At 42.1% G+C, this 14,077-nt stretch overlaps 1 protein-coding gene across 4 annotated transcripts in view; it reads right to left on the bottom strand.

The window, feature by feature from the left end:
- Nucleotides 1-2,272: 2,272 nt before the first annotated feature.
- CYSLTR1 (cysteinyl leukotriene receptor 1) overlaps nucleotides 2,273-14,077 on the bottom strand; it is a 655,524-nt gene continuing 643,719 nt past the window's right edge. For all 4 annotated transcript variants that reach the window (XM_044057451.1, XM_044057448.1, XM_044057450.1 and 1 more), the window contains exon 5: nucleotides 2,273-6,073. In XM_044057451.1, coding sequence (XP_043913386.1) covers nucleotides 5,045-6,073 — 1,029 coding nt within the window. In that variant the 3' untranslated portion in view covers nucleotides 2,273-5,044. The remainder of the gene's footprint in view (nucleotides 6,074-14,077) is intronic.

The raw sequence follows: 14,077 nt of genomic DNA, 5'->3' as shown, positions 1-14,077 counted from the left end.
CCAGTAATCCTCTTTGTGAGGTACTTTTGTGGCCTTTCCAGCTGCTGCAGATGTCTTGTGAGGTACATTCCAAAAGGGGTGTTGTACTCTATAATGGGTCTAATGAGTGTCGAGTAGAGGGGAACAATGACCTCATTTTTCCTGGATGAGAACCCTTTTATGATGAGGTGTGCCATGTAGAAGGACTACCTGACTGATGTGACTATCAAAGGAAAGACTACTGTCCACCTGGGTCAAAAGGTCTCATCACACATTCGGTGTTAAGTAGATTTCTGCCCATGTGGTAGTTCATGGGTACAGAGTTTTTCCAAAGGGGATGACACTGCACTTTTTGGCATTGAGCTTGAGGCCATGGCTCTGACACCACCAGGCATCTGTTTCAGCGAGGCCCTTCTGTAGGATGCCCACATCATTTGGAGACTTGACTATGGCTCCTAGTTTGCAGTCATGTGTGAACTTAGTTAGCCAGAGGCCTTCTGTGTTAGCCTGTACTTCAGAGAAGTAGATACCAAACAGGAGAGGTCCCAGGACTGAACCCTGTGGTACTCCATTTGTCACTGGTTTGGGGTCAGATTTGGAGTCTGCAACTTTTACAGTGTGGGTTCTGTCAGTGAGCCAGTTGGCAACCCATCTTGTGACATAGGGATTTATACCTAGTTTTGTGAGTTTAGCTATAATTCCAGAGTGGGGGATGGTATTGAAAGCCCTGGTGAGGTCAAGATAGGCTTTGTGAACCACCTTACCCTCGTCTACTGCTTTGGTGACTGTCTCAAAGAAGTCAATCAGGTTCAGGAGGCATGATCTGCCTTTCACAAACCCGAACTGGGTGGGGTCCAGAGTTTGGAGGTTACCAATGTCTTTGTTTATGAGTTCCACGATGATACGTTCCATTGCCTTGCAGACCAGGCTCGTCAGGCTAATAGGGTGATAGTTCCCGGGATCAGTGGTGGCTCCCCCTTTGTGGAGTGGGATAACTGTTGCTGTGCGCCATTCAGTGGGCACAAAGCCTGATGCATGGCTGCTATTCAACATGGTGTTTAGGTGGGGAGCCAGGTCGTTCTGAAGTCTGTGTAAAACGCAGTATGTGATGTTGTCCGATCCCATGGATGCTGTGTTTTTGGCTTTAGAGAGTTCAGCTTTTATCTGCATAATTGTGATTACAGGGACTCTGCATTCTTCCTGTATAGATATGGGCCCTTTAGGGGGTGAGTGGGGGGGGGGGGTAAAGTTAGCACTGAACCTATCTGCCAGGATGTTGGCAATATCAGTTGGTTCTGTAATTTTCATGCCATTGTGCTGTAACTCAGAGCAGAACTGGGTGTTGCCATCGAGATTCTTGACATAGCTATAGAATGCTTTGTGGTTGTCCTTAGAATTAGTAGTGATTTTGGTTTTGTAGATAGCTTTGGAGGATCTTATAAGGGATCTTAGCTTCTTACTGAGGTTGACCAGGGAGCTCCTCCACTCATCTGATTTTACTGCCTTTTGCAACAGATTCTTCCTTTTGTTGTACAGTTTGTTTATGGCAGGGAACCACCAGATTGGCTTCCTTTTTTTGAAGGATAGCATCTTGGTTCTGTTTGGGATAGCACGATCCATGCACTTGTGTAAGTGCTTATAAAGTGCATTCGTGTAGGATTCAGCAGTTGTAACTGTATTGTCCACCTGCATGAGTGTCATGAAGTTCACTTCTGTCTTAAGAAGCATGAAGTTGGCTTTGAAGAAATTTTTTTCCGAGGTTTCCTTAATAGGGGATGGGGCGGGATGTGGATATCAGGGGTGATTAGATTATGGTTGGATCGGACCAACGAGGAGTTGACTTCAGGAGTGGAACACCGGTTACTCATGTTGGTAATGACTAAGTTGCCCCTGGTGGAGGTGTGGATAAGTTGATCCAGAGCATTGGAGTTTAAAAATTCCAGAAAGTGTTGAGCTAAGGAGTTGGTACATGAGTAGTTTTCCCAGTTAATGGTGGGGTAGTTGAAGTCGCCCACTATTAGGGTGTTTGGTTGAACCCTAATATTTTCCAGTACATCAAGAAAAGAGGAGTGGGAATCCTGGGGCATGGTGGGGATCTGTAGCAAGCTACAGTTTGGATTACAGTTTTGCCCAGAGTTAGTTGCTCTTGGATAACCTCAGATGCATTATGCTGAGCAACTAGCCTGGAGGTGTGGATATCCTTAATGAATATGGACACACCTCCGCCTTTGGTGTTTTGGTCCAGGTTACATGGCCGAAAAATGTGTTATGAGTTATAGCCTGGTAGTGCAGGGGTGCTCTCTGTAGCCTTGAACCAGCTCTCAGTCACTGCACAGATATCGATGTTCTCCATTTTAAGGAGTACCTTGAGTGAGTGCATTTTGAGATTTAGACTTCTAGCATTGAGGCCTGTGCCCTAAACAAAAGGTCTGAATCACAAGTGTAAGTGGTTTTTGTGTGGTTCGTCAAATTCTTACGTGTTTCTACAAAAGTAGAATGTTTCTTAGTTTTGAGTGCTACTATCAGTTTTATTTTCATAGCATGCTTAATCTCCCTTTCGTAGTTCCTGGTTTAGATGTACTATACCACGGAGCTGCTGACTTCTAATGTTTTATTTCTTTATGTGATTGTTTTTTCTTGCAATAGGAAAATGCTTGGAAAACAATGTAGGGTACTGTTATAGCCTGACTGGGAAGTGTGCGGTATCCAATTTGCATTTATCATCTTGTATTGTAAGAATGATTCAGACCTTTTGTTTAGGGCAGAGGTGATTATTTTTTTTTGATGACTTTTTGCAGCAGGATAAAGACTATAGTTAAACTGTTGTATTCCCTTTGAATGGGTGATGTATCTGTCTATGATGGGTGGAGTGTGTGTGGTATTTATTAAAATCCATTTAGTAGTGGAGCAGTGTCCAGTCCAATGATTTTTTTGTCATTTACTTAAGTGGCATTTGTATATAATTTATTTGGGGTCATCACCAGTAAGATGAGGTGAGATAATGGAAGATTACAAGGAAAACACTGTTTTTGTGAATATCAACTCTCCTCTACTAGTAGCTTTTCCAGTCTGCATGGTGTTTTAATGACTCTACTTGATGGAATGATTACTGTAGTAGAAAGGCAGAGCTACGTTTTGGAAATATTGACTCTGGTAAAAATCTAAATGCTTCGTCTGTTACTTATGCATACAGCTGTTGAGTATGTTGATACCTTTTTTGTTTTGAGAATGGTGTGGTTACTGGTCCTGGGTTGGGGTGAGGAGGATGGAATAAAGTGCTGCCATGCTAACTTTAATCAATGGAAGGCTGTTGTCAGAGTGACTGCATTTAGACAGGCACGAATGGGTGAATTTGTTGCTTTTTGAAACTGCAGCAATTTTGTTAGAAGTTGTTTTGCTGCCACAAATCAATAGGAATTGCTATTAGATGTTCTTCCGCAGGAGGAAAAGTGGGGATGGGTTTCTTATGATCAAAAATTTCAGTTGGTCTGTTCAGAGGTTTGATTCTAGTTTGTTTAGGAAGGAGGATGGTTACAATAATGCAGTTATTAATACACACTGGTTGAAGCTTTAAACAAATTGTAATTTGTTTCCTTATTAGAGACCATTTATATTAGGATTTCCTTCATGAGAGAGAACGTGGTTTTGGTTTGGTCATGTGATAAGTAGTATCTATGCAAGTGATGCTAGGGAGCAGTAGTAGTTGCACGTCATGATTTCAGAATAATAAATAGTAATCATATAAGCCATGTAATAGTAATTTGCAGTCATATAGGAGAGGATATATTTAAAGCATGCAACAATGTATCAGATGTTTGAATTTTATCGGAACAGCAAACAAAAACTTGTACAACAAAACCCATCAGAGGGCACACCAGTACATCAGAAAATTATTTTGGGAGGAAAAACTATTATGCAAGAAAAAGCTGTGCTTTATAGCATGTATATTCATATATGTGCATGCATGTATATAATGTGTGTGTTTACATATAATTTGCCATTTAGTCTTCCAGTGTACCATTATCTACCTGTCTGTGATTCACTTATCTCACTTTAAAGCTGCTACAAAGCAGTCCCTGTTTCCTGGAATCAAACTGTTACAGTAGTTCGCTTCAATACCAGAAAATGTGAGTTAATTTAACCGCAGAGATAGTTTTCTTTATATAATTGGAATGACATATCATTTTGCTGACACTGAAATGACTGCCTCCAGCAGACTGCTCACATCTATTGGTGTAGGAGAACCTTTGCAACCATAAGAAAAAGTAATGCGTAATCAGTAAAATGTGGCATCAGCCCAATTGTGTGCTGATCAGATTATAGAACAGATTTTCCTTGCACTAGACAAAAGCACTTAAATAAATGTTGTGTTACAGAGATGGTGCTGCTTTCTTTATTCACAGCACGTTGATCCCAAAGACAGGATTGTGCTTTAAATATTCAGTTCTTATAATTTAAATGAATGATTTAGGCAACACAGTATGCAAGGTAGAGCTGATGTGAGCTAGTCATGGGCGTCTATTCTCCAAATGACAGCCTTAATAAGTAAAGTATACCATTTCCATGTAATGGGAATACCACCGTGCTTGTTTTTGTGGTCCATGCATAACAGCTGTTAATAGATGCATCGTATTTGGACATAGTAAACTCCAAGTTCTATGAACAAAGTCCTTTTTGTATGAGCTTGATTATCTGTTCAATCCATTTTCATAAATAAAATGATGACTGGAGTTTCTTTTTATTTACTATATTCCATAGAAAAGCCTGACATTGATCACTAGGAAGATAAAGCCACATAATGCCGAAGTATGGAATAGCAATATGGATCAGGTATGTCTCAAGTGATTTCTCTTAAGATTCTCAGTTCTATGCTATGGATACTTCTGTCAGCAAACTTTTGGTCATATGCATTAATCAACACAATTTCTCAAAATGCATATGACATTTGTAGCATTGATTGTTTTGTAATATTTGCATTTCATTCTCCAGCATCAAAAGATGAATACTTCATTGGATTCAAAACAGTGCAGTTTAACTTTCACTACTTTTCTAATGGTCTTTTACTCTAAGAAAAGGAGTCATCTGCAATGGTTCTTTCAGTAGGAACTATTGACTGTGTTCTCTTTTGTGACTGCTGATTTGTTACAGATGTTTGTCGAAGTGTTGACAGTCTTCTTCTAAAATGCTCGCCTGAGAAGAAATACAGCAGTGGGTCAATGCAAGTGTTAACAGATGCCAGACAGAGTGTGATCACAACTGATTTCTGCATGTCAATATCGCTGCAGCTTTCACCCCTGTTCTTTAGATAGTGAAGATGAACCGTTCGCTGAACATGGTACGGTAAAAAGCAAATGAGAAAAGTGGACATGACAATAATTATCATGCGAATAGCTTTTACATGCGATGACTTTCTCTTGTTTACTGAACTTTTGAGTAAAGTCTTTATTATCATAGTGTAACATACTAGAATGGTGCTGAAAGGAATGATGAAGCCGACTATCAAAGAAATATAATTAAGGATGATGATTTTTCTCACAGTTTCAGTCCCATTTTGGGAAGGTGGTTCAAAGCACTTGGTTTTATTGCTCTTTGCATCATGAAAAGAACCAGACATTAAGAATGGACTACTTGTAAGAATAACGAAGCCCCATATGCAAGCACAAGTGATTTTTGCCTTTTTAGCGTTCACTAGGTTTAGGTGTTTTACTGGAAAGACTATGGCAATGAAACGGGTAAAACTCATGGCGGTCATAAAAAAGATACTACAGTACAAGTTGACATAAAGTGCATAGGAACTAATTCGACACAAGAAGCTTCCAAAGGGCCAGTCCCCATGCCTCACGTAGTAGATTATTCGGAATGGAAGTGTCAGCAACCAAAAGATGTCCGAAACTGCAAGATTCAGTATATATATATGGAAAGGCATCTTCTGGTTGTAGGTTTTAATCAATACATATATAGCAAATACGTTTCCTACTAATCCAAAAACTATGACCATGGAGTACACTGTTGAGTATACTTTGTTCCGGAATTCATCAATGGAAGTGCAACTGTCGCTATTTGGAGCTGACATTGCATAGGTGCTGGCTTCAACCTTAAAGAAAGAAAAAATAAACATTTTATTGGAAAGCTGGTTACAGTCAGACTGAAAAAAAATTAATACAAACAGCAGTAATTATATCCCACTGTCAAAAACTGACTCATTCAATTTGTTATGCCTAAAATTAAAACAAAGATCATTGCAAATGTCTATACAAATGGAGCTGAGAGATAAAGCCATGACTATGGACCTTAACCCAAGTTTAACTAATGAATTAGGTGTTGGCACAGGCAGGGAAAATATCCATGGCCATCCTTGGGCAGAGTAACAGTTTTTTTCTGCCCAGCTTATGCCACTGCTCTAGTGACAGATCCTCTGCTCAGTGTGTGGATGTTTGTCATGATGTGGGAATCTATGGCAGTGAATTTGTGGATATGTCCACCCAAGTAATTAATATGAATATGGAAGAGCATGCATTCATGCATGGATAGAGGGACATATTCTTTGTTGTGACACAAATGCCCATATCACATCCAGGTGAGGAGTTAAGTCATAAATGAGAAATGCTCTTGTTGCTAGGATGCTGGCAAGAGCACAAGCACCCTCAGGGCTGCGTGGCTGACAGCCTCCCATGGACATTGCAATATCTGATTGAGAGAAAGCTTGATGTTGGCAGCCCCAGGGGAAAAACATATTTAAAACAACTCCAAACAAAAAACAAAACAACAGTAACAAAGAAAAAGCAAAGATCACTGCAAAATGTGGACATTTTGATGTTCTTCATCTCACATTGCTGCAGTCCTAACACTTGGGTAGTCCGCTGTCCCAGTCGGCCCGAATACCAAAGTATAAGGCTGACGTCGGTCAAGGCGCATTTGTCTGACATCAGGACGTCAGGGTACAAATGTGCATGACCGACGTCATATCCTCAGTCTTTTTTGCCGCATGGTCCGATGCAGAAGCAGTATTGCGAGTGCAGGTTGGCGTTCTGAAATTTTCTGAAGTCGGAGTTTCAGACCGAATCAAAGTTGGCTAAGTACCCCGTTGGGGAATATTTTGTTTTTTTCTTGCCTCAGTATTTAACCGGATGTCAGAAAAAGTGAATAACTGTATTTCTTGTGGGAAACAGATACCTCATAGAGATTACCATACATTGTGTATACCTTGCTTAGGGCCTGAGCACGATGTTGTTGGCTGTCGCTCTTGTGCTAGATTTAACAAACGCACTATTAAGAGAAGATTAGATTGTGCCAGGTTAGTTTTTGGGAAGCGTTGTAATTACAACATGCCGTCGGATGCTCCGACGCCCGCTTCGTCTAAAAAGCGCAAGGACAAAGCAGTGAAGCCTAGGGTGGAAGAACCGTCTGTCCCGGACGTCGGTTCTTTAGAGGGCTCGGTGGAGCCGGTGGTTCTACCAGAAGTTCCTTTGGATTCTCAGGGAGAGACTTTACTGTTACAAGATGTGTCCTCTCAGGAGGTAGGCCAGGCTGAAGGGGCTTCTCAGGTAGCTGTTCTCCCCTCCCTTCCTAAGGTGGTTAGGCCCTCCCCTTCTGTTTCCAAGGCTCCTTCTAGAGGCAGGCCAGGGTTAACTTCAGTGGGGGTCTCCCCTAGTTCTTCAGGGTCTCTGCCTAAGAAACATATGCTTAAAATGGCAGAAGATTTGATTACTATGATTAGAGGTTCTATACCCCCCCCCTGATAAGAGGCCTAGGGTGGAACCTGAGCTTGAGAGTTTTGAGCAGTGTTCGAGGCTTCTGAGTCTTGGCTGAAGACTTGCAGGAGTATCCTCCTCATTCTGATTCTGATGTAGATGACGCTACACCTTCGGCTTCTCCTCCTGAGGATTTTTCTTTTGCAGAGACCCTTCATTCCATGAGGGAGCATTTTAAATGGGAAGGTCAAGATTTCTCTGATTCTAGGAAAAGGCTTAGGGAATTTTTGTTTCTACCCCAGCATAGGCCTTTAGCTATACCTCCTGTTCTGGATGTGGTAGAGGATGTATTGCAGAGGCTTCCCTGAACCCTGATTCTTTGCCTCCTGCCCCAGTTAAACCGGACAGGTATTATAGGGTGCCTGAAGCTCATAAGTATCTTTTTAAGCGTCCTAGGGCAGACCCAGAAACTGTTTCTCAGGGCCCTAAAGGTGTTAAGGCTTCTGTTGTTAAAAATCCTGTTCCTTCTGATAAAGAGGCAAGGGCTTTGGATAGATGGGGGAAAAAGGTGTATACTTCTTCCACTTTAGCCATGAGGGCTTTGAATTGCCAGTTTCACATGTTGAAATACCAAAATTATCTCCTTTCACAATTGAAGTCTAAGGTAGATGCTCTGGCGGAAGGTATTGAGTGTAAAGAGTTGCAGGATTTAGTTCATGTTTCGGAGCAGGTGGGTAAGCATTCCTTGCAATGTGGCTTTGATGCTGTACAGGCCTCTTCGAGGGTAGCAGCCACTGGTTCTGTTCTTCGCAGGCACGCCTGGCTCAGGGATCAGAATTTAGCTGAACATGTAAAGACAAGGATTTTAGATGCTCCTTTACAATCTGATGTGTTATTTGGTGCGCCTGTGGACGCAGTTTTAAAGAAAATGGAGGACAAGGCTAAGTCTATGCAGACTGTTAAAGATTTTTTGCAGGTTCAGCCTCCAAAGTTTAGTAGAAATTGGCCTACTAAGGGGTGGACTTATCCTTCTTATGATTCTCAGTCTAGGGGTAGATCTAGACGTGGTAGGGGCAGAGCTCAAGGTTCTTTTAGGCCTAGAACAGGCAGTTCGCCTGCCCAGTCTTCTGGTGAGGGCAGGGGTCAGTCCTTTCGTAAGCAGACCCAATGACTTGCCTTTTCAGCTGCCAGAGCCTTCTCGTCTGGCAGCACCTTTGGGAGGAAGGCTGGCACTTTTCAAAGAAAACTGGAGTGTTATTACCCAAGACAGATGGGTATTGGATATCATTCACCACGGTTACAGGTTTTATTTCCATACCTTGCCTCCTTTAAAAGGCATGCCAGACATTCCTCCTATACAAAGAAAAGAGGCTCACAAGCAAATTTCTCTGTTGCTCCAGATAGGGGCCATTCAGCCGGTTCCTGTGCCAGAAAGGGGCCTAGGATTTTATTCTCGCCTGTTCCTAGTACCAAAAAAGGGGAACACGTGGAGGCCAATTTTGGATTTGTCAACCCTCAACACTTATTTGGACATTCCCAAGTTCAAAATGTTGACGTTACAACAGCTTTTACCTCTGCTGGGCAAAGATCACTGGATGGTAACTTTAGATCTCAAGGAGGCTTACCTTCATGTGCCTATCAGACTCAGTTGCAGGAAGTATCTGCGTTTCCGAGCTGGAAATTTCCATTATCAGTTCTCTGCATTGCCCTTTGGCTTATCTACTGCGCCCAGAGTATTCACAAAAGTTCTGGCTCCAGTTGTAGCTTTTTTCAGGCTAAAAGGAATACAAATCTATCCTTACTTGGACGACTGTCTGATTCTGGCTCAAGAAAAGGACGAGCTTCTTCAGCATCTGGAATATGTGATAGCAGTGCTAAGATGCCTGGGGTATTCTGTGAACGAAATAAAGTCCAGTCTAGTACCCTCTCAAGACATGTGCTTTCTGGGTGTGAGACTGAATACAGCAGCCCAGATGGCCTTTTTAACCCCGGACAAACAAAAGAGTCTATCCCTTTACTTCCATCAACTATCTCATCAGTCCGTGCTGACTGCAAGGACAGTCCTTCAAGCATTAGGGTTCATGGCATCTTGTATTCTGGTGCTTCCCAATGCCAAACTGCATATGAGGAAGCTACAATGGTATCTCAAAAATGTATGGACACAGCACTGCCAGGATCTGGACACTGTCATTCAAATAATACCTTGCATTCAAAAGGAATTTTTGTGGTGGGCTCAGGAATGTCACCTAAACAAGGGACTCTCTGTGACCCGGCCAGAGGCGAGTCAGATTCTAACGACAGATGCCTCAGACATAGCTTGGGGAGCTCATCTGAATGGAAAGTGGATACAAGACAAGTGGCCTGCCAGACTACAGCATCTACATATCAACATGAAGGAGATGTTAGCAGTCCAGTTTGCATTGATGGCTTTCAAGGAGTTACTTCTTCCAGGGCAGGTGTTGATTCTAACAGACAACACAACTGTCATGTGGTATATCAACAAGCAAGGGGGAACACATTCTTATCCTCTATGCAGGCAAGCAATGATTTTGTGGGAGACTGCGCTCAGCTTGCAGCTTACTCTTCAAGCAAGGTTTCTGCCAGGAGCACAGAACTCCTTAGCAGATGTGTTAAGCAGGCAAATCATGGATCCCCACGAGTGGAAACTGGATCTTCATGTATTTCAAGATTGACAGTGTCATGGGGAACTCCAGACATAGATCTGTTCGCTTCTCCACTAAACCACCAGCTGCCAAAGTTTTGCACGAAAAGTTTTCATCACACAGCTTGGAAAGTGGATGCTCTTTCGTTCAGTTGGGAAAATCTTCATGTGTATGCCTTTCCTCCTCTGCCTCTCCTCCCAAAGGTACTCCTAAAGGTCAGACAAGACAAGCCAAGGATGATTTTGATAGCTCCAGATTGGCCTCGGCAACACTGGTACCCATTACTGAGGAATCTGGTAAGAAAGCCTCCATGGCCTTTACCTTTAATTCCACACCTTTTGTCTCAGAGGGACGGTCATCTACTCAATGTCAAGCTTCACTCTCTTCATCTAACAGCCTGGCATATTCTGTTTTGAACCACAGCAGGTCTCAACTTCCTCAACAAGTTTTGAATGTGATTATGGAAGCCAGAAGACCTAGTACACGTAAAGTGTATGCAGAAAAATGGAAGAGATTTTTATTTTGGAGTGCAGCAAAGGATTTGGATGTTTCTGAGCCTAATTTGAGTGTGGCTCTTCAATATCTTACTGAGCTATTGGACAAAGGTTTGTCTTTCTCTTCCATTAAGATTCATGCTGCAGCAATTTCAGCTCACTATGATTGTGACCCACCATTGTTTTCTCATCCTTTGTTCAAGCAATTTCTTAGAGGGGCAAAGAATATAAGACCCCCACGAAGAGCTCCTACTCCTGCTTGGGACCTCAATTTTGTGTTGGAGAAACTTACTCTACAACCTTTTGAGCCTCGGCTACTGCTGAGTTGAAATACTTGTCATGGAAGACTGCTTTTTTGTTGGCCATTACTTCTGCAAGAAGGGTTTCTGAATTGCAGGCCCTTATGGCGGTGGAGCCTTTTTTGATTTTTCATAAGGATAGGGTATCATTACGTACTAATCCTTCATTTATGCCTAAGGTGGTTTCTAGTGTGGCTTTAAACCAAACTATTCATTTGCCTACCTTTTATGCAGATCCCCAAAATAGGGGAAAAGATTTTGCACACTTTAGATGTACACAGGCAGTTGCGTTATTATTTAAGCAGGACTAGGGATTTTAGGCAGTCTCAGCAGTTGTTTGTTTCTTTTGCTTTGAGTTCTCAGGGAAAGCCTGTGTCAAAACAAACTATATCTAAGTGGATTGGGTTTTGCATTGCATTCTGTTACTCCCATCATGGCAAGGAGATTCCAGCTGGGATTAGGCCTCATTCCACTAGGGCTACTGCCACTTCAACAGCATTTCTAAGGGGTGGCAACTAAGGATATTTTGGAGGCAGCTACTTGGAGTTCAGTGCATACTTTCTCCAAGCATTACCACCTTCCTCTCTATTCTAAGTCCAGGGCTGGTTTTGCCACTGCTGTGTTGCAGGGCATTTTGGCAGCTCCTGCTTCATTATAGTTTAGCCATCCTCCCTTACCTCTGCTTTGGGATTCTACCCAAGTGTTAGGACTGCAGCAATGTGAGATGAAGAACATAGTACAGTTTTGTACCTACCATAAATGTAGATGTTCGAAGATCCACATTGCTGCAGTCCAATTTTTCCCCCCCCCCTCCCCCCTGTTTTTAGGGGTGGTTGTGTGGGGGAGGTTCTATTTTTGTACATTTGTATATATTGTACATATTTTAGGCACAGGAGTGTTTTGGTGTTTTTGGGTTTTGGCCTTATCTTTTTAGGGTCTTCTGACATCTGGGGCAAGAAAAGACTGAGGATATGACGTCGGTCATGCGCATTTGTACCCTGACGTCCTGATGTCAGACAAATGCGCCTTGACCGACGTCAGCCTTATACTTTGGTATTCGGGCCGACTGGGACAGCGGACTACCCAAGTGTTAGGACTGCAGCAATGTGGATCTTCGAACATCTACATTTATGGTAGGTACAAAACTGTACTTTTCAAATTGTAATTACAGGTTTGCATGGTAAGAAGTTATCCATGTCTCTCTCTCTCTCATCACCACAATTAAACAGAAGTAACATAAGCAGGACATGGTCAGGGAAATAACTGACAACTGAAGATAAGACTACTACTTATTAATAGGGAAGTAGTGCAGGTTTATTTTATTTTGTTTGCATTTGTTTACCAGGAAAGTATGTCCCTTTTCAACCAAGACCCAAGGAGAAAAGGTGCATCAGTAAACAACCATTACATAACATATACAAAGTTATATAATGCAGAAAAAAACAAGTTACATAATGTTACAAATACAATTAACACAAACATAATTGTTGTAGAACAGACAGAAACAAACAGCATGTTTTGCACAGATTTGCTGTATATATATATATATATATATATATATATATATATATATGTGTGTGTGTGTACAATGGAGTAATCGTATGAAGATGGCATAGTAAAAGACTATGCAAAGGCATTCGGGTGTGATGAAGGATTAGTGAAGAACAGGCGATGGAGGAATGAATAGAGAAGAAAAAGAGGGAAAATATGGAGTGGGAGGGGAATAAAAATGGAATAGGTGTGTTGAGAATTGAGAAGAACCTGTCGCCTCTGGGATTCAGGTTACTGGCTAAGGCTCTTGCCACCCCTATAGTGCCTTTTTTAGGCAAAGTTCAAAGAACAAAACCACCACTGTAACGGGTACAAGCATGCAAAATCTGAAGGTAATGCTACTTAATGCTAGAAGTCTAAACCTCAAAATGCACTCTCTCGAGGCACTCCTAAAAATGGAGAACATAGATATCTGTGCAGTAACTGAGACCTGGTTCAAGGCTCCAGAGAGCACCCCCGCAATACCAGGCTATAACTCTTACCACACTTTTCGGCCACCAAAGCAGGACTGAAACACTAAAGGTGGAGTGTCAATATTCACCAAGGATATTCACACCTCCAGGCTAGTTGCCCAACACAATGCGTCTGAAATTCTCCAGGTGCAACTAACACTAGGTAAGACTGCAATCCAAATTGTAGCTTGCTACAAATTCCCCATCATACCCCAAGATTCTCACTACACCTTTCTAAACATACTGGAAAATATTAAGATAGAACCAAACACCCTAATACTGGGTGAGTTTAACTACCCTGCCATTAACTGGGAAAGCTACTCATGTACCAACACCTTTGCCCAACGGTTCTTGGAATTCATAAATTCCAACGCCCTGGATCAACTAATCCATAGTCCTACCAGGGGCTCCAATATCCTAGACCTGGTCATTACCAACATGGGAAATCGATGCTCCACACCTATGGTCACCCCCTCATTAGTCACGTCTGACCATAAGCTAATCACCCTAAACATCCACATCCCACCCTCACCCCCCAGTAAGGAAACCTCCATAAAAAACTTCTCCAAAGCCAACTTCATGCTACTCAAGTCAGAAGTGACAAACTTCATGACACCCATGCAGACGGGAGCAGAAAGTTCAACTGCTGAATCTTACACTAAGGCACTGTACGAGCACATCCACTCATGCATAAATCGTGCCATACCAAATAGAACCAAGATGCTCTCATCCAAAAAAAAAGATTCCAATCTGGTGGTCCCCTGCCATAAACAAACTTTACAACAAAAGAAAGAAACTGTTGCAGAAAAGAGGAAAATCCCAGGATGCAAAAAACTTTCTTACCAGCCTCAGTAAGAAACTGAGATCCCTCATAAAATTCTCCAAAGCTAGTTATGAAAATAAAATTTCCAAAGATTCCAAAGACAACAACAAGGCATTCTATAACCA

Source organism: Protopterus annectens, chromosome 15.part0 (genome assembly GCF_019279795.1).
Source record: "Protopterus annectens isolate FY-2018-M chromosome 15.part0, PAN1.0, whole genome shotgun sequence".
Lineage (NCBI taxonomy): Eukaryota > Metazoa > Chordata > Ceratodontiformes > Protopteridae > Protopterus > Protopterus annectens.
Note: the sequence above shows the minus strand (reverse complement) of the source record. Positions and strands in the feature narration are given on the sequence as shown.